Here is a 19,909-nt window from a genome sequence, read left to right on the forward strand (position 1 = left end):
AGTGCAGGAAAGGTCCGCGACGTGGACCGGGAAAGGCAGGGGACGAAGGCGGCGGGTGTTATGTGACATCCCACGCGTAGGAGAAGCGCTGTCAGCGTCATTGATGGGGCCGGGCAGGAACCTGCCGCGGGAGCAACGCGGGGGTCTCTCCTAATAGGTCCGGGAGGAGGGAGACGGTCACTTTGTGCCGCCGAACACAAAGAGCGTGTCGGCGGAGTTATCTGTATTGTTGACACTAAGTGAAATAATTCCTCGGCAAACTTCAAAATTAGCATTTAAGGATGAGGAATAGGCGCAATTAGAAGGGAAGCGGCGCAGCGCCAGTGCCCCCAACTCCCTCCCTCATGCATCTTCTCGCGCTGCTGCGTTCGGGTTCATCGCCCTCGTCTCTGGTGGAGCGCCGGGATCCCTACGGCAGCTCTCATCCCCTCGCAGAGCGAGGGGATCAATATGGGTCTCAGGAGATGGCGCCTTTGAGACGCCACGTTTATCAGTGTGAGCGCCGGGGGGGGCCGGAGCTCGGGCAAAGCCCAGCATCCGAGGCTCCCCGGCAAGCCTCTTTGGCGGAGAGCGGTCACGGTGGGAGGCAGCCGAAGGGCTGCAGGTGGTGAAAAGTCTCTGCTCGAAGGCAGCGAGGGTCTAAGTGGGATGCGGAGATGGAGGAGCAGATGGGACGGGTCGCGTTGCACTAAGAAGGGCTGCGTGGGGGAGCCGGGACGAGGCAAGTGCCGGGGGCTCGGGTTTGGGGTGACAATATTGGTCCTGAGATGTTCCCCCTGCCTCGCTGATGGGTTTTCTCCAGGTGAACCGCAGAGCCAGGACAGGTTTATTTCCCTCCTGTCTGACAGGCGCTTTATTGTCTTTTGTCCCTTCCGGACTCGTAAGGCAGAGTTTCTTCTGGAGATGGATATGGCGCCTTCAGGAGACTGTTAATGGGGGTTTGTCTTTGTTCTTAATTAGATCCCTTCAAGGGAAAACCTCCTGGCCCGCTTTATTATCCAGCTTTGTCAGAGCTTGTCTGCTTTATCTAAACACTTTGCAGAAGTCTCTTTACCTGTTTGCTTACTGGAGACATTATCATAATCCTGGTCAATTGGAAATAGGTAGCAAAGACGGCTCAGTAGACAAGGGAGCGCTGGCGGCTTAGCAGCTAATGGAGATCGCTTTCCGAGCCAGGTAAAGAAGCTGGCAGGGTGCTCCTCGCGTCCGGGTGTCGGTTGGTATTTGCCTTTGAGGCACCAATTCCCAGGACGTGGGAAAACTCGCAGCGGGAAGGCGAGGTCTGGTGAGAAGGTGTCTCTGGAAACGCCACGCTGTCCGTGGCAGCTGATGGACGTTGGCTTTTCTGCTGGTGGTTGCTCTGACACATTGCCAGGAGGTGCAGGAGAGCTGGTTTTTTGAAGGAGGCGGTTTGTCTGGTCTCTCCCTGCCTGCAGCTGCAGGGCACAGCCCGGGCTCTGGTGGAAAGGAGCATGATGCTAAGCAAGCAGAGCCGAAGGGACTTGGTCCCAAGTTAGCTATTGAGTGGCAGCAACTGAAGAGTGAGCTCGAGGGATGGGGAAAAGGAGCCTTTGCCTCCTTGCTCTTGTCATGAGTTTGTTAGAAGAAGGAGTCTCCAAGTTGCTCCTCCCCATTTGCTCCAAGTGGTTTCGAGGGTGGTACCGGTCACCAGGTGCTCCGGGCAAGGGAAGGCGATGCTGTCCTTGCCCTTCCTCGCGTGAGCGTGTCCGCCCATGTTACGGGCATCCCTGTGCGCTTGTGCAGGTGCGGCTCTGAGCCGTAAATGCGAGCTGTAAATGCAGAACGAGTGACCCCAGTTCTCAGGGGTCCCGGACTGACCCCAAATCTCCCTGGGAAGCGCACCCGGTACGCGCCAGCCGAAGCCAGGCAGCGGCGGTAGAACGTGCCCGGTGACGGCACGAGCTCCTCGTCCTGTCACTTCAAACCCTAGTCCTTGTGCTTCACCCCTAATGAGGGGACCCGAGAGTACCTCGCAGGGCTGTAGTCTGGATATTTATATGAGCGCAGACATGCAAGTTGTCTGTTTTACATATTGCTGCCCTGATTTTTCAGTGCATGCAATGAATAATTTACAGAAGCCGTGTGTAAGTATCTCTTTATTATTCATTATAATGAAGTGAGACAGCAGTAATAGTCCACTAGACTGGAATCCCCCAGGGCCGAACTTAACTCGGCCGTGCTTAGCTCTCCCCCAGTTAATTTGAACGAAGGGAGGGCTCAGCTTCCCGACAAGGACGTTGCCGTCCGCCGGCACGAGGCCGCCTCGGTCTGGCGGAGCAGAGCCGGTGCCGCCGCGAGCACCGGGGCACATCCGACGCCCAGGCAGGCTCCCGGCAATGCCGGCAGTGCCGCGGCAGGCACGGAGGGCCATCCGTCTTTCCCGGCGTCTGTACGCGATGTGGCTGGCGGAGACGTACAGCTCCTGCAAGGGGAAAATTACATGTTTGCGGGAGGATATATGGCTCGTTCCTCTGAACCGAGCGCCCGGGGGGACCCTCAAACATGCCAAGTATCGCCCCTTCCCTCCGCCCGATTAATAATCTCGATCGAGGTGACGCTCTGCAATCCTAGCAAGGGAGGCATATAACACCCCCAAAGCCTCTGCAGGAGAGGCACCGCGGCAGGGACGAGGACGGGCACAGCCCGCCAGCCCGTCTCTGAATTTACAGGCGTGCGGAGAGGGACTTGCACGAGCTTCTTGATTGACTGTAGGTGCCTTTTCCTAAGATCTCGGCTGCACAAAGCTGCGGCAGCGCTGCCGGCGGCGGCACAAGCTTGCACCTAGCTTCGTTTTCCCGGTTTGCTTTCCTGCCGAGAGAAAGCTCCCCTGCCGTGGTCCTCGGGTGGGAAAGGCGAAGCTCCCGAGAAATGCTGGGCTCTTAATTTAGCCAAATGCTTGGCAGTTTTGCTGCGGGTGCCATGGTGGCAGCAGAGAAGGCCACAAGTAAACAGATCGAGAAAAATCTATCAAACGGAATGAAAAAGCCATGTTCTCTGGGAACATTTTAATTCCCTTTTCCTCCCCCTCCCTCTGTTCTTTGCCAAGCGTAAGTCAGCGCCGTGGACCGGAGCTGCCGAGCCTCCGCACGTCTCGGAGCGGGGAGGGTGGGAGCCAGGCAGGAAATAAATAATGGAAACGACCGCGTTGTGTTTTCAAGGCACTTGTAGGATTTACAGCTGCTTATCCAAATGTTCCCTTCTCTTCCCCGCATGCTGGCTTCGCCGTCTCTGGCTGTTTCTCTTCTTCCCCTCTCCCCGCGCCTGTGCCGCGGCCCCTCTGCCCCGGCAGCGGGTGCGTATATCACCCCGGGGATGGCTCGAGGGCCACGCCGACAAGCCGAACTGTCAGCAAATTTTACAGCTTCATCTGAAATTCTCAGCGGGCAGCGAGGGTGAGGGGGGAGCAGCGGAGGTGGGCGAGAAGGGGGGGTACGGAAAGTCTGCGTGCCTTGCAGAGGTCAAACGTAATGGGATTTTCGTCTGCGGTTCCCCAGCTCGGTATAAAAGAAAAAGGCAGTGGTTTTTTTCTGGTGAACCCACCGCTTCTGTGAAATCTCAGGTGATGGGGGGATGTGGGATGCGGCGGCAGGGTAGCGCAGCCATGGCTTGCGCCACCTCCGTGCCGGCGGTCCGGCTGTGCGTGACGGGGAGCCAGAGCCGCAGCTCCCATCCCGCTCATGTCCCCTTTCGGAAGCCGGGATGTTTGCCGTGCGTTCTGTTCCAGGTTTGTGACCCTCTGTCTCTTCCTTTGCAGGTGTACTGTGGATGACCGGGTCACACGGGTAGCATGGTTGAACCGCAGCACCATCCTGTACGCCGGCAATGACAAGTGGTCTATAGACAACCGCGTGGTCATCCTCTCCAACACCAAGACCCAGTACAGCATCAAGATACACAACGTGGATGTCTACGATGAAGGCCCCTACACCTGCTCCGTGCAGACAGACAATCACCCCAAGACTTCGCGCGTCCATCTCATCGTGCAAGGTAGGTCTTCACGTGCTTCGTGCTATTGCTGAACTGACTGTTTGATATGGAAGGCTGTCTGGACTTGTGAAGGGTTTGGAGGCCTTCTTGCTGATGGAGATGGAGGGATCAGACCAACATCTGTTGCTTCGGGGGTTGAGCGGCATGGGAACAGGGGCATGGACAAGCACCCACCGTGCCAGGGAGGAGATGGACTTGCGTGGTCTCAGCCTCGCTGTGCTGTACAGTCATCACACGGGGCAGAGGACACTTGAGAACTGAAATTGGGGCTGGTGTGTTCTTCCTTCTCCCCTCCTTGCCTGTCCCTGCTGTGAATTTGACCCGTCTCCGCTGCTCGGGACCACGTTGCTCGGCTCGCTGCATCAGGGAGCCTTTAGTAAGGCACTCGGGCACGCGTCCGAAGACGCTTCGGGAGAGCCGAAAGCAAAGCACTGCCAGGCGCGGTGGGGGAGCGGACCCCAACGGCAGGAGGCCCCACGGTTTTGGGAGAGAGGGCAGATTGTGTCGAAATCGCTGCGGGGCCGCGAAGGGCTTTTGGCACAGGGCTTCGTAGGCGAGCATGTCGGCGTAGCAGACGCTGTTGGGTTGCAAAGCAGCGTTCCTGAGGCTGCTCTGACGGGGGGATGCGGGTGCCAGCAGATCAGAGGTGCCCATAGCACTCCGGCGGACGCCGCCTCCGGATCCTTGCGGCTTTGCACCGGCTACCGGCTTTTGTCCGGTCTCTAGATTAATTTTTCAGAGTTAGCGTTAGTTCAGGTTAGATAAAGATAATGAAAGTTTCCTAATCCTCTTAAAGAAGATTTATCTGGCTGAGTAGAAAGCTCTCGGAATAGAATAAAGCGTGTATAAAACCAGGACCTAATCTTTCCTTTAATTTCAAACAGCTGATGGATATTGATTTTGCAATGAGCAAATCTGAAAAATTTCTCGGCCTCCACATGTCTCCGAGAAGCCCCTAATGCAGATATGTATGTATTTACATATCCTTCTCATTTGGAGGAGGCAGGGTTTGATTGTGGCCACCCATCCAAGCGGTTTTCCTGCCCCGTCTCGGCGGGAGCGTGTCGGGGGGGCCCCGCACCACGTGCACTGGGCTACGGCGGAGGGGGGAGCGCTCGCCTCGGGAAGAGGGGAGCGGAGATCCGCCGGGAGCATCCCCTCCATCCCCCTTCATTGGGCCTCTCCCTCTCCCCCTTTTTGAGTTGCATGCGAGCTGTCCGTCTGCGAAGTTTAATCTGTTTATCCTGTCTGCTCTCTAATCGCGCTAATCCATCCAGTCAACACCGGTGAAGTATCCGAGTGCTTCGCACCTAATGAAATTAGGCGAACTGGCAGCGGCGCTCAGCGCCCGCTCCCCTCGCCCCTTTTTCGGGGCGAGGCCTGCGACGCAGGCGCTTGCCAGGCTTGGGCGGGTGAAGGCGAGAGATAGTTTGCATCCAGAGCGACTGTCTGGCGGCGAGGCATTCCTAACTGTGCTGGGAAAAGTTTTCCCCTGGTGTGAGCAACTCCTGTTGAATTGTGCCCACCGCAGCAATGACTGTGGTTCTCAGCAGCGTTGCTTCCCCGCAGCTGAAGGGAAGCTTGAGAGGAGCTGGGGATGCGCGGTTACGTGGGCACAGGTCAAGTGGTTCGTGCCGAGAAGTTTCTATATTTCCATGTGTTAAGCTCGAGCCACACGATTTGCCTGAGTCGGTCTGCCGAGAAAATCCATCTGTAGGTGCCGCCTTGCTGTCCCGTTGATGGTGGTGGCCAGAGAAGCAAATCCTTCCATGCTCTGTCCCCGCTTCAGCTCCAGTGCAGTTCCTTGGTGGCTAAAATGTGCTTTCTGGTGGCTCAGACCGAGCGGCATTGCCCACCGGCACTGTCGGTGCAGCCAAGGGCTGGTAGTCTCTGTGCTTGCATGCTGGGGAAGAGCCAGTTTTCTACAAGGGCGAATAACATACAGCCCTTTGCTCTGCGCTGGGAGGAAGGCAGAGGTTTTCCGAAGGTGCGTTCAGTCCTGGCTGCGCACGCGAGCGGATCACACGCTTTGCAGGGAAGGAGCGAAGCCATGTTTCTGGTGTAGCTCTCCTGGCCTGAAATATGGGCTCAAAAGGAAGGTTTGGGGCCCTCCTTTGTCGAGGAGGCGGCAGCGGCGGCAGGAGGACCGCGGGGGATGGCCGTGCACGCCCCAGTGGCATGCCTCGTCCGTGCCAGCTGGCCAGTGGGCAGGCAGTAATGACCGGCATTAGCAACCGCGTTCAGGTCAATTAATTTATATTTGTATTTTGCAAAACGAGAAGTTGGCCGGATAGAGTATTGATTCTTTGTCCCCGTATTCAATCGGGTTTTAATTGTGCTACTGCTGGGCCCGGCCTTCCCTCCTAGCAACCCAGCGATAAATCTGCCAGGGAGTCGCAGTCAACAGTAAATGTGTCTCTTAGTGTCGTTATTAATATGTCTCTTGGATCGGTTCATTGCAACAGCCGTTAACAAGGGTTTATAAGAGCGTAGGTGGCAGGAAGCCAGAGGGGTTTTTTGTCTCCCTTTTCCTCTTTTTTTCGGGGGCTGCCTCGTGACGATGGGACGGATGCTTTCAGGGACATGCGCGGTGCTTGCGGCATGCCGGTGTGTTTTGGGGAGAGTTAGGAATGCAGAGAGAACTGGCGTTTAATCTCGTATAAGTAGAAGATGAGCCACCTCATCCTTCTCTTGTCATAAACAGCTCGAACAGAGGATGCCATGGGGCTGGACCTCAGGTGAGCCCTCCTGCCTCTGGGTATGACCCCGCATGAAGCCTGGGGTGGGTGCAAGCTTGCAAGGATGAGTCGGGAGACCTTAGCGCATCGCGCCGCAAAATGGTTTTGGTGCAAGGAGCGAGGTAGACCGTAGGCAGGACACAGCCGTGCCTCCTTGGCGTGGGCCATTTGGGGACACGGGGTATATTTCAGTGTGAAAAGTGGGGCTCGGGGTCAATGTTTTGGTCCAGGCTGTGGCTTTTGCAGTCAGTGCCCCGGGAAAGAGCAAGCCTGGCGTCCTCCTCGTGGCAGCGGCCGCAGAGAGGAGGGCGTACGTGCCCGAGCGCCGTAGCGTAGCGCGGCGTCACTTTGGGATCGGCGTGTGGCGCGGCACCCTGTCTGGCAGAGATCTCGGTGGTGAACGTCGATACTGGCCGTCGCTACCTAATAGCGGTCTTTGGTATTCCTCAGATGTCCTCTGTTTCTGATTTATTTAGAGAACCCTCCTCTGTACTGCCTTAATCCTACTTGCCATAGATTTTTCATTAAAACCTCTCCCAGCTGTCGGCATTGTTACTGTTAGTTTCTGGTCGGTGCAATCCATTTTCCCGTCTCGGTGTTTGCCGCTTTCCTCGCCCCGGGAGCCAGGGTGGGTTTCAAAGGACCGTGGCCTTCGTTCGCAGCAGCGAGGTTGCGGTCGTGCAGTTGATTTTCCAAATGCGCCTAAGGATGCTCTGCCGGAGCCTGTCCCGTGTCCCTTCTTGCACCCGCCGCCTCTCAAAGCGGCACTGATGCAGGCGTAGCTCTGCAGTCAGTGTCTCAAAAGCAAATTGAGTCTTTATTTTTTCCTTCTTCCTGATAACAACTAGCTCCTCGAGTCCCTGAAAGGGCAACCCCCGCCGCCCTTTTGCCGGCCATGTTGAGCTCTTTTTTCCTGAGGTAGATCGTGCTCCAGGCTCCCCTCTGCACCATAGATTTCACGACGGCTGCAGTTAAGCTTGCTTTTATCACGCTACCTTTGATATCCAGGCAGGAGCTGAGACCATGATACTTATTAAAACCTTACCAGGAGGCTGTACGGCGCACGGCGAGGCGAGGGGAGCAGCTCAGCCTTCTTCGGTTGTTGTAGGAAAGACCTGATAATAGGCTCTAAACGTAGAAAGTGCTTATGTATTAACTGCTTACTATTTAGACGCTGGAGAGTTTGGCATGAGGGGCATGTGTGTGGAGTAAGAAGCAGCCCAGAGAAGGGTAAGGGTGAGAGCAAGTAACGCCTGGCAGGCTGCGACCTCCGGAGCAGACTCATGCCCCGCTCGGGAGCTTCATCTGCACTTGGGATACCTACCCCTTACCGGGTGGTTTGGGTTTTGGTGGTTTTTTTTGTCTACCTAAGAAACAAGGTGATAGCGAGGAAAAGAGACGATGGGCAGTCGACGTGATGCAAAACATCCGATACAAAATGTTGGCAGAGGTTCCCATTGCTTCACGTAGCATGCTGGGCTGGCGAGATTTTATGTACATCTTGGGTTGAGGGTTTGCAGGAATGGCGAAGGTGGTTCTCGGGGCTTGGGGCACATCTCTGTCTTGCTAGGTGACACATGGTGTCCAAAGCAAAGTGTTCATCACCAGCCCGTCCTGTACGTGCCACTCATTATGGTATGGTCCCCAGGGGGTCAACTGCCCTCCATCCTGCCGGCAGCAGCGAGAGCGTGTCCCGGGAGGAAGGCAGCTCCTCGCACCGAGGTCTTAAAAGGCTGAGGGCTCAGCCCAGGTCCTCCGTATCCGCCCGAGCTCATCTCTTGGCATTTTTGGAACAAGGGCACAGATATTACTGGGCGGTGGCTGAGATCTCCAGCCAGGGCGGCAAAGGTGCGGGTAGAGGAGACTCCCTCGCGCGCATTTCTCCCCTCTTGGCATTGAAGCTGCTCATCAGGTGGGGTGGCAAAGGGGCTGGTGACGTTTGGACGCGTGCCGTATCTGAGCGTGTCTTCCCCTCTGCCGCACCTCTGGGGCTAATCAAGTGTTTTGTCGGCGACGCTGTTCAGAGGCTCGGCTCTGGCTAGCCCTCGCCGCACCGGGTTAATCGTCCCGGCGGGGACAAGCGAAACGGTTAACTGAAGCAGGAGACTCTCCTGGAGGTCGGGCTCATAGCGGTGGGGATGGAGTGCAGGGAAATAAAAAGGAAATCAAAGGGCTGGTAAAAGGAAATGGAAAAAAATCACTTAGGCTGGAAAGACGTCTTCCCAGCAGGAGCGAGAGCCCAAAACACGTAATGTCCGTGGCATTTAAAGTGATGTTTCACACATCCTTCTCTGGGGGCATGTGAGCAGGTGGGGAGGGAAAGGGCCCCAACCAGGGCAGAGTGGTTTATTTCGCTGGATGCTGGATGGTGCGAGAGGGACAAAACGCAACCGCAAGCGAGCGCAGAGGAAAAATCAATTAGCACAAGCTCCGTTAGGAAGAGTCGGGGTGAGCTGCTGGGGAGGAGCAGGTTTTTTTTTCTGTTCTGAGGCAAGGAGCCTTTGAAAGCCGCCGCTTCGGGAAGCGAAAGCCTCAGCGAGTGGTCAAGACTCGTGGGTGTCAGCCACCACCTTTGGCAACACGAGCGTCGCTCTCCAAAACCTGACGTGCTCTTCAGGGAGACCTGCAAACTGTGTTGGGGCAGCAAGGCTCCTTCCCACCGAGCCACCTCACAAGTCCATCGCCGTCCCGATTCCTGGCCAAACAGCGGCGACCTCAACCTGTGCCACCCCAGTCCGGCCCAGGCACGGCAGGCCTGTCAAGGCGCCGTGCTGTTCTGCCATCCGGGACCGCACCGGAGGCTTAAGCCCAGGAATCTTGATGCATTTTCATCAGTATGCCCCTCTGTTTAGCTGTTGTGAGCCTGTAAGGGTAATGACGGGATGCTTGAGGGTGTGTAAGTTGCGGTGCCGAGCAGGGCTGTCTGGGAACGCGGCAGCGGGAGGTGTCCAATGCCACCGCCTCTGCAGGCAGGACCGTCTCGGCAGGGGCCTCTCCTTCATGGTCCCGCAGAGCCGCCTCCAGCCCGTCGCAGAGAGGAGCGCGGCCGGTCCCAGAGGATGCGGGGATTCGGTGGCCTGCCGTGCCTGGGCCGGACTGGGGTGGCACAGGTTGAGGTCGCCGCTGTTTGGCCAGGAATCGGGTCGGCGATGGACTTGTGAGGTGGCTCGGTGGGAAGGAGCCTTGCTGCCCCAACACAGTTTGCAGGTCTCCCTGAAGAGCACGTCAGGTTTTGGAGAGCGACGCTCGTGTTGCCAAAGGTGGTGGCTGACATCCACGAGTCTTGCCTAGCCCAGAGAGTGGTGCTCCCATGGATGGAAAGGAGCGCCCGTGACAAGTGAGGTATATCGGTGTCCTGGGATCAGAAAAGGCTCGAAAGGAGCAACCAGACCGCCACCTCACTCTTCCTCCCTCCCTGAAGAAACGGAGGATGGGCAAGAGAGCGAAGACGGCCGAACGAGGGAGATGTGGTAGCAACCGGCAGCGATGTGGCAGGGAATTCAATGCCAAAGGGAGCCCAGAGAAAATCTGGAAGGAACAGCAAAGACTGAAGACAGAAGCAACTGGAGGGGGAATAAAAACAGAAGAAAAAAGGATGAGAAGAAAAGCCCAGAGACTTGCAGAACAAAGTGAAGAGAGAAGGAAACGTGCACACACAGAAAAGCACCGAGCATCGAAAGAGCCAGGGAGGCAGCAAAGGGGACAAATGAAAGAGTAACGAAGGAGCGAGGGCACGGAGAGGGGGAAGGTCTGGAAAGAGGGAGAGCCCGACTGGCAGGAAGAAAACAGCACGCACCGCCCAGGCAGGAACAGCCACTGTCCTTAAAGTGGCTGGCATGACGTGCTAACCCAAAATCCGGATGGGAGTATGGAGGAGGGACGGGACAGGATGGGGAGCACCCAGCGAGCATCTGAGGGCTCCCGTTCTTGAGGCTTCTTGAAATCAGGCAAAAGGAGCCGGCGGGAGCGGAGGCGTCGGGACGTGCCGTGGGGACCGGGAGCCGACGGAACAAAAGCGTGGCGGCAGCTGATTAATTACTGCAAAAAGCAAAAACGGGGAAGAGGGGGGAGAACTGGAGAAGTTGTTTCCCCCATTATATTTCCAAACAGAAAGAACGTTTTAGCGCGCGCACAAATAGCTCCCTGGGAAGCACTCTCACTTCCTAATTGTTCATAAATTTACTGACAGGTGGTTACACAGTAGGTATAACACTCTGAGTTTCCGTTTTATTGCTTTCCCTGTCTCAGGGCGAAAACCTGGAGAAAAAGGGTGCGCGACGAGCGGTCGGGAGACGCTGCCTAGCATGGGGTGCTCGATGCCCCTGTTTCATTTGTGCGACGTCTCGTGAGCGGTCGGTCCTTGGCGTGGCTGGATCGTGCTTTTGCTCGGATGGAGGGGTCCACACCAGCTTGTTCGTCCCTTTGCTTTTAACACCAACGGGTCTCACGGCGTTGCGGTCCGGTCCCGTGGGAGGAGGATGAACTATGCGGTCCTATGTGATGGTCCCGGTCTCTGAAGGCATCCATAGGGAGGTTGTTTTGGCTGGGTTTTTTTTCTTTCCTCCTCCTTCAGCTGTGCTCAAATGGTGTGCAGAAAGACAGACAGGCAGGGGGAGAGATGCAGTCGCTGGGGGGATATCATCCAGGCTGGAAAATCTCGTCTCCGCGGCAGAGAGGATGCATTTGAAATAGGCGCGTTATGATCCTTTCCTGTAAAAAGGTCGCACAAAGTGCGTTTTACAGGGGGAAGGCTGTGAAAAGGGAGTGTTTAAGACGCAGAGAAGGGAAAGGGAAGATCTCCCCTGAAACGAAGCACCTGTAGAGCACGTGAGGCGGCGGCAGCAGCATGGCATGCCGCTCGCTTGGCTGGGAAATTTGACAAAAATCATTCTGTTGACCAAACTGTAGCTGTCGGATGCGCTTAATCCATTATCTCGATAAAATCAACTCTGACGAGCCTCTCGAATTGGGTTGTCATCAGAACGGGTTCGATCAGAGAGGATAATCTTCACTGCCGAGAAGCAACGCTTTGTTAAAACTCCTGACGTTGCCTCCTTGCCCCCCGTCACTTCCCACGCAGGCTAGACGGGACGTCGAGGCGCGTTTGCACAGGGTTACCGTACGTGTCCTCGCGACTGTCCCCCGTGGCCTGAAACCAAAGATGAGTGGGAGGCAGGGAAACACGTCCGTTTCTATCTGGCAGCAGGTACTCCCCAGCTGGGAGCTGGCTTGCGGGTGCGTGCCCACATCTCTTCTTTAAGGGCATCAGCCCCCAACAGGAGCTGTTCCCGGGAAGATCTTGTATCAGCGGTGCCTTCAGCAGACACGTAGGGACAGACCGGAGGCCGCCGGTGCCGTCCCGCCGCGCTTCTCATCCGCAACGGAGATGGAAAGCACAGGCAAAATGTGAGAGGTGAAGGAGCAGCATGAACGCCGTGTCTCCCCAAAATACGAGGTGTCCGAGAGGGAGTGGTAAGCGAGGTGCCAGGGCGGGAGCACGGCCCGCCGTAGGCAGGACGGTGTCCGTGGAGGCTATTGCCTCCCCGCAGAGCGCCGAAGGTGAGATGTCCCCCTCTGCGGGCAGGGCCGTCCCTACGGGGACCCGTCCTGCAAGTAGAGGTGGGCAAGTGGCTGTTGAAGAGCCTATAGGTATCCATCTATCATCTGACCTTATCAAAGGTGTAGGAAGAAGTCTCTTTTAATGGATTAGGAGCTAACGATGTGGAGGAGGGACATCAGTCGCGGCGCTCGCGCAGGCTCTCCACTCCAAGGCGTGCAGCGGTAACGATCTGGCAGCTAAAAATAGTCCGGGGCCGCGGCGGCGAGCGCCTCTGGTAGGGATCGGCGCTAAGGAGCGGCCGGGAGATGAGTCAGCCTGCGCGTGGTTGTGTGCGTCAGCGTCACGTGTAGTCAATGATCGCACAGCGATTACCGGCGTGCTTTCTCTTTCCGCACGGTTTAGCAGGGAAGAGGCGTCCCCACCGGTGCAGGCAGGATCCGCGTCTCCCCGGGCAAGGAGCGGCCATCCCTCCTCATGCTTGGGTGTCTGGTAGTGGCTCGCAAGGTCTGAGCTCTCCGGTTGCTTTCATTGCCGGATGGGCCGGCCGCAGAGCAGCAGCAGGGGCACAGCCGGCACCCGGAGGAGGCACCGGGACCGGTGGCGTTCGGGAGAGTCCCAGGGATTGCTTGGTTGTGCTTGCAAGAGATATCCCAAGTGTGGCATGTAGCATCACAGGACACGGCAGTGTCAGCGAGGCGTGATGCCATAGCCAGCCTCACAGGGCTGTTTGCAGCCCCCAGTTTGGGAGGTGACGGGAGGGACGGCATCTCACGGTCCCCACGAGCGGCGGCAGAAACCGGCACGCGCCCGGGCCCAGTGGAAAGCGTGAATCGGTGCATCGGGCGGTTTGGGTCTCGAGCGGTAAAGGAAGGAGATAAATCATGGGCTTATTGTTATTGAATTTAGCGGCATCACTTTCACATTCAATTTCTCTTGCCGGCTTTCTGAACAAACAAGGAATTACAGTGCAAACGTATTTTTGGGCCTACCAGACATTATGCATTAACTTACCCGTGATTAATATTACGCAGGGTTGATGAAATCCTCCGTGGGCCGCTCGCCGCTCCGGTGAGACCGCGCCGCTCCTCGCTTCCTCGGGATTTATTCTGTATTCAATTTGCTTGTAGTCATAGTCTTTTACAAAGAGGGCAGGACTGTGAATAAGGGGGGATAGGGACCGTGCGCCGCCGTATCACCTTTCCCTCTGCAGCTCCAGACAGCGAGCATCTTGCCCCAATCCTGCGAGCAGTCTTGGGGCCGGGGAGGACCTCCGGAGGGGACGATGGCCACCTCCGTCCATGGCACAAGCCCAGCAGCCCCCTGTGAATACGTGTCCCATCCTGACGGCAGCTGAGGGCTGCTTAATTTGGGCAGGCATCCCGCATGCGGGGGTCTCTGCCCATTACGGCTTTATTGCCCTCGAGCGATCGAGGAGCGTTGCAGTCTTTTTCCTCAGCTATTGTACGATCAGGCACGTAGTGACGTGCGGGTGGGCTAACGGGAGCTGCTCGGAGGAGCAAGCCATTATAAAGTATATTATGTGCACGAGGAAGCGTTAACCTGGCGAAAGGCAGAGTGGGCAACGGCACTCCGTCTCCCCAGCCGAGCGACAGCCCCGCTGTCGCCGCTTCTCTGGCTGTTAGTATGTTCACCTAGCGATCATTTCTTATCTTCTATATGGAGTGAGGAGAGGCTGTTGTAACTACTGGATATTGGCTGCATAGGGGATGTAGGGCAGGGGCAGGTAAATGTAAAGAACCAAAGGTAATCCAGGGAAAGGATGCTGTCAGCAGGCAAATGACTAGGAACAGCATCCATAGTCACGCTGGTGGGCCATGAGGTATTAGCAAGGCTATCTGACCCGGCCCTTTGGGGACTGGGAGGGCTCTAGGGAGGGACGGGAGAGCCTTTGGACTCTAAGTCCCCCCAAGGCGAAGCCGGCGCACCCTTGAGAACGCCGTCCTCAACAGCCCAGCCGGTGGGATCTATAGAAATGTAATCAAGGTCCATAGACGTCCTTCTCCAAGTCCCCGGTAACCTCGTAGGCAACGATTGCTGTCGCGGCAGGGTATCGAGCTGTCCGGCGGGGTCCCCATGCTCTCCACAGGCATCCCTCCGTGGCACGTCCCTGCCGGCTCTCGGGGGTGTTTCTGATCAGATTTGGCCGGGCAGTGATGTGGCAACTCTTCCCCGGCCCCCGCGGTTTTGGGGCTGCAGCCGGGGGGGTTCGGGAGGTACCGTTCTCCCCTGCAAGACCTGCCAGCATGTCTGCCTGCTGCGTTGGCATCCTTTGCTAAGGGAAGGGCTGATGCGTGTATATGCGTGGCTTGGTGTTTGCCAAACAGGAGCATTGGGGCCGTAGTGGTTATTGGTAGCGGTATTTTTTTGCACAGGAGTGAAAGTATTTCTGTGCCTGGGAGGGGGACAGGCTCACATCTGTGCCCAGAGCACCAGTTTCTGCATGTCACTTTGTACCTGTGGTTTGGGACTCAGGGGATGGGAAAGGGATGCTGGCTCTGAGCTGGGAGAGGGCTGGGAGGGCGAGGACGCTCCGGCAAGCTCCAGCTTACCCCCTGCGTGAGTGACCTCCTTTTCGGGTCAGGAGAGTGCGGCACTGTCCTAGGGATGTGTTGCCTGAGGACAGTCAGACGGTGATAGTCCCAGGGGACAGCCTTGACAGAGCCACGGCCGAGGCTGTGTCGGCATCCTTAGGCTGGTGCTATGCAGGTCTACAGCTGGGGTGCTGTCCCGTCTGTCCGTCCGTCTGTGATCCGTCTGGCCTGTCAGGGTACCTCTGTCCACGGTCTGACCTCAGCAGGGCTGCGTGCAGGAGGCGGGATGGGAAGGTGATGCAAGAAATACAGGAGCGGAGCGGCTCCTGTGCAAGGAAAGGTATGTGGAGCTAATTTTGCCTCCTGTGCAGCAGATGAAATCTCTGCCGGGGGATGCGGATGGCCTTGGCTTCTTTGGACATACGTTGTTCTCTTTTTATGTAGCTTTAGCTCTTTGTTGGGGCATAGAGCCGAGCGCCGCAGCACCCGCTTAGGGAGGGTGGGAAGCTGAGGGCGCAGCACCCTCAGGGGTGAAGGCGGGTGTGCGGGGTCGATGGCGCAGTCCCGGCTCTGCTGGCACCCCTTTCATCGCCCTCGCCCTGGCATGGCATTGCAGGGAGAGAGAGGAGCTCCCAGCGTGTGGGGCCTCTCGAGCGAGCAGCCCCTGAGCGTTTGGAGTTGGTGTTAGCCGCTCTGCGGTGCCCTGAAGGTGCCCACCTTCCTCTGGCAGCACGCTCGCCTGTACCAGGGGCATGTATATCTAGTAAGGCCGTGAGAAGCAGATAACTTCAGCACAATGTTTGGGGTTTGTCTTGGTTTGTCTTGGACACTTGTTGTTGTTTTCAGATGTTCCTGGTAGCTGTTGGAGGTGCTGTTAGTGGAGGGGAGAGGGGCAAGGATGCTGTTAATAGGGGATAAGGTTATATCTTTGAGTGAGGAAGGGCTGTCGGCAGCCTTCCTGTGGCGGAGCTCGTTGGGGCTGCGCCGTCAGAGCCGGCCAGCTCCACTCTAAGCATTAACTACATTTTCCAATGGTCGCCGGCGCACACTTTTCATTTTCGGATTGCCGCTTTCCCCTGAAGGACTCAGGCAATCTCCCTCTGCTGTAACAGACTGTACTTCTATATTAATGTGTCAAGTTGCTGGGAAATTTACTGCCTTGCAGGGCCCATCGAGCTGCGGAGACCGTGCCGCGTCTTTGCCACGGCTCGTCCCACCACGCCGCCTCTCCCGCACCGGGAAAGGAGGCGGTCGGGAGAGCAGGCACGGGAAAGCCCGGCAGGCCACCTGGGAGCAAAAGGCTCACTCGAGGTGTTGGGTTTTTTAAGTCTAGCGAGGCTCAGAGCCTGCTGGTTACAGGCAGCTTAGCCCGAGCTCCTCAGGGGATGTTCCCGCGGCCCCTCAAGCGCCATGCCGGGCGTCCTGCCGGGTGTCCCTCTGTCCTTACCCAGCCCAGTCAATTTGGACAATGATGTGGCAGCCCCAGCAGGGCAGGGACAGTCCCCGGGGGCGAGAGGAGAGCCAGGCAGCTCTCACGTCCCCTTCCTGGCCCTGCCGGCATCGGCTGCAGTGGTTTTCAGGTGATCATCCCAGTGCTGCGGGAGAGCCCTCGGCACGAGGGTTGGGCGTGCGATGCCACGGGAGCTGGGGCTCTCAGCGTGTCGTGTGCTCAGGGAAGGGGCATGGGGCATCCTTTCTGGCATTGTAGGAGTGATGTTTAGTTTTGGGCGGGTTGTTTGGTAGGGCCTCACTTGCTCCCCGGGGCGCAGACCCTTTTGGGGGCCGCGTCTGCCAGCCCGGAGCGCTGTCGGCAAGCAGGCTTTAATTGCTTTTTACCAGGGCCGGGAATATTTATGGGTGTGGAGATTGCCAAGTTATTTATTAGATGGAGTATCTGGGGATAGAGTAATATACATCACTGTGGCTGGTATTGAATGGAGCGGATGCTCAGTAATTTAAACAGCTTTAATAAATATGCTCAAATATGAGCCTTGTCGCGGGCCGTAACGAGAGCCGGTTATTGGGGTCTTGGCTGTGGTCGGGGGGGGCAGCGTTTCTGGCCCCCGCCCGGTGCAGGGGACCAGCGAGTGGACCCCTCCGCACCCCGGATCCATGCTTGGCTCCGGTCTGAGACGCCAGTTCAGGGACACGGGGTCAGTGACAGGGTGGATGCTGCTGTCCGGCGACCGGGCAGGTCTCGTGACTGGGACTTCCCGGTGGCGTATGGGCGGCATGCCCAGCAGGGCCTGGCAAACCGGTGTGTTGATGGTGGCTTTGCTTTTCTTTGTGTCTTGCAGTTCCTCCCCAGATTGTCAACATCTCGTCGGACATCACCGTGAACGAGGGCAGCAGCGTGACCCTCATGTGCCTGGCCTTTGGGAGACCGGAGCCCACCGTCACGTGGCGGCACCTCTCCGGGAAAGGTGAGAACCACGCTCGGGGGACGAGTCGCCCGGGTCCGAGGAGGGGGTCTCGCCCAGCATGTGTGGGATGGATGGATGTCCCCGTAGAGGTGGCCGGGGTGGCATGAAGGTCGCCTGTGGTCCACTGGTGTCTGTTGTGGAGGGTGGAGGTGCTGGCCCTTTGATGTGCCCTGGTATGGGGATGAGGATGCTTGTTAAGTGATATTCCAAGTTTCCTGGGTGAAGGGTGATGGTGCCACGCGTTTGGGACGTCTCCCAGGGCAGGGCTTTGTGAGTGAGGACGAGTACCTGGAGATCACAGGCATCACGCGGGAGCAGTCCGGGGAGTACGAGTGCAGCGCCGTCAATGATGTGGCCGTCCCGGACGTGCGGAAAGTCAAAGTCACCGTCAACTGTGAGTGCAAGGGACGGGGGAATCGTGGTGGGGCGGGTGCGTGCAGAGCCCGGCGTGACACGACACGGCATCTCCGCAGACCCGCCGTACATCTCGAACGCCAAGAACACGGGCGCCTCAGTGGGCCAGAAGGGCATCCTGCAATGCGAGGCCTCGGCCGTCCCCGTGGCAGAGTTTCAGTGGTTCAAGGAGGACACCAGGTAAAGGGCTGCGGAGGGGGGAGCCCGGGGAGTGGCGGGGCTGGAGGGCGATGAGGTGAGGAAGCAGAGGGGGCCGGCGGTGGCCGAGGGCCTCGTGCGGAGGAAGCCTGGGATCAACTCATTTTGGTGGGTCCCAGGGCTTGGCTAAGGGCAAAGGGGGTCCCAGGGTCGTTCCTCTCGGGGACAGTGGCTGTGGCTCGTGGGGGTTAACGTGGGCCGTGTGGGTCAGGCAGGGAGATGGGTTATGGGATGGAAAGCATGGCGTGCTTTTGGGCAGCGTGGTGGGGCGAAGGGCTGGTCTCGGCGGGATGTGGGGAGTCCGGTGGGGGAACATGTGGGTACGTAGTGGTGTTGGCTGGTGGGAAGGGAGGGGGCGTCTGGGGCAGGGGCAGGATATGTCGCAGAGTGCCAGCACGGCGCTCTGAGCACCGGTGGCGGCGTTTCCCCGCAGGTTAGCTAACGGACTGGAGGGCGTGCGGATCGAGAGCAAGGGCCGCCTGTCAACGCTGACCTTCTTCAACGTCTCGGAGAAGGACTACGGCAACTACACGTGTGTGGCCACGAACAAGCTGGGCAACACCAACGCCAGCATCATCCTGTACGGTAGGTGCCCTGGTTTTTTTGCAGCAAGGTACAGCGAGGAGGAGGAGGAAGAAGAAGAGGAGGAGGAGGGGAGGCGGATGGCTGGCCGGCAGTGGAGCGACGGAACGGAGCTGGCTGTATTTAATGTTGCTGGCCCGTCAAGGTGCCGAACGGCACGAGATTGGAGCGGTGCGGTCGCGCAGAGAAGATGCGTCAGATGATGAGATCCACGTCGGCCCGAGTGGGCACACAGAGCTGGGTGGTGGTCGGTGGTGGGCACGGCGCTCGCGGGCTCACGGGTGTTTAGGGGTGCGCAGCAGAGTTGGCCGGCGGGCGGCCGTTCGTTCGTCTTTGCGGAGCCGGGGCCACGGGTGGAGAAAGAGGCTCCTGGCCGAGCCGCGGCGTCGCTGGAGCGCAGGGCTGAGGAGGGGGCCCGGGCCAGGTGAGCACGCGCTTCGGGTGCACGGTGAGGGGGTTTTCCTGGGTGTTGTACTGGCAGGACTATCAGCAGTTGTTGTGTTGTACTGGCAGTAGTAGGCCGGGCGGCGAGGGCAGGAAGGTGTTTGAGGAATGGTGGACTGGACTGCTGTCATTGAGGAAGGTGATGTGTAGCTGTGGCATGTCCCCGTGGCATTCTGGCACACGTTGCCCCGGCAGGGCTCCGGCACGAGGGAGAGGATGGAGTTGGGCAGCAGGCTCGAGGAGGTGTGGAGAGCGAACGGAGCGTCTGCGCCGGCATGGACTTTGGCAGCATTGGGGTGGGCAGTGGGGGCAAAGCATTGTGCCGTGGCGGGGGCCCGCATCTCGGATGAGACAGGGGCTACCCCTGTCCCCTAGCTGTTTGGGACTGTAGCGCATGGCGGTGATAGGGAAGCAGCGGGCGCCTGGGGTGCCACTGGAGGGAGTCGTGGCATACCCCTTGGCCTTCCCAGAGGTGCCGTCTCGTGGGCTGTGTCACACCTTGGAGAGCGCTTGGCAATTTGGGGTGGTGTGAGGTGCACGTCTTTGGCTTTAGTTGCGGTGCATTGGCGAGCCCGGCGCTCGGGGTGCCTCGCTTAGGTGCGGGTGTGTTGTAGGGGCTCGGCAAGGGGGAGGTGGCTTCTAGGGATTGTGAGGTTTGTGACTCATTGTAGCTGTTGGGGAGGGTGCTAGATAGGCAGCGATGGGGTGTGGAGCAGTAGGGGGAATAGGCTGCCACTTGTCATCAGGCAGGGGGCTCTTCCCGGCACAGACGGTGCCTTGGGGTGCCCAGTGTCATTCCTTGGGGGGGAGGAGGAGGGGACGTGTGTGTGTTTCGGGGCAGGGGGGCACGGGCTAGCTGGAGAGGAGAGCTTGGATGGGGTGGGACGGAATGGTGCGAGAGTCGTGTCAGGAGGCTGAGGCATCGTCCTGGGGCGATGGCATAGTAGAGCAAGAGGCTTGAACCTTTGCCCATGCCAGAAGCGGAGGGGG

The 19,909-nt window shown here is 58.1% G+C and overlaps 1 protein-coding gene across 1 annotated transcript in view; it reads left to right on the forward strand.

Annotated features, from left to right (window-relative positions):
• Window positions 1-19,269, forward strand: part of OPCML (opioid binding protein/cell adhesion molecule like) — a 296,827-nt gene extending 277,558 nt beyond the window's left edge. Inside the window, exons 4-9 of the mRNA XM_050910854.1 lie at window positions 3,776-4,008; window positions 17,156-17,281; window positions 17,541-17,675; window positions 17,755-17,875; window positions 18,327-18,478; window positions 19,115-19,269. Of these exons, the coding sequence (XP_050766811.1) occupies window positions 3,776-4,008; window positions 17,156-17,281; window positions 17,541-17,675; window positions 17,755-17,875; window positions 18,327-18,478; window positions 19,115-19,269 (922 nt within the window). The remainder of the gene's footprint in view (window positions 1-3,775; window positions 4,009-17,155; window positions 17,282-17,540; window positions 17,676-17,754; window positions 17,876-18,326; window positions 18,479-19,114) is intronic.
• The last annotated feature ends 640 nt before the right edge of the window (window positions 19,270-19,909 follow it).

This window comes from Gymnogyps californianus, chromosome 25 (assembly GCF_018139145.2).
Source record: "Gymnogyps californianus isolate 813 chromosome 25, ASM1813914v2, whole genome shotgun sequence".
NCBI classification, from domain to species: Eukaryota; Metazoa; Chordata; class Aves; order Accipitriformes; family Cathartidae; genus Gymnogyps; species Gymnogyps californianus.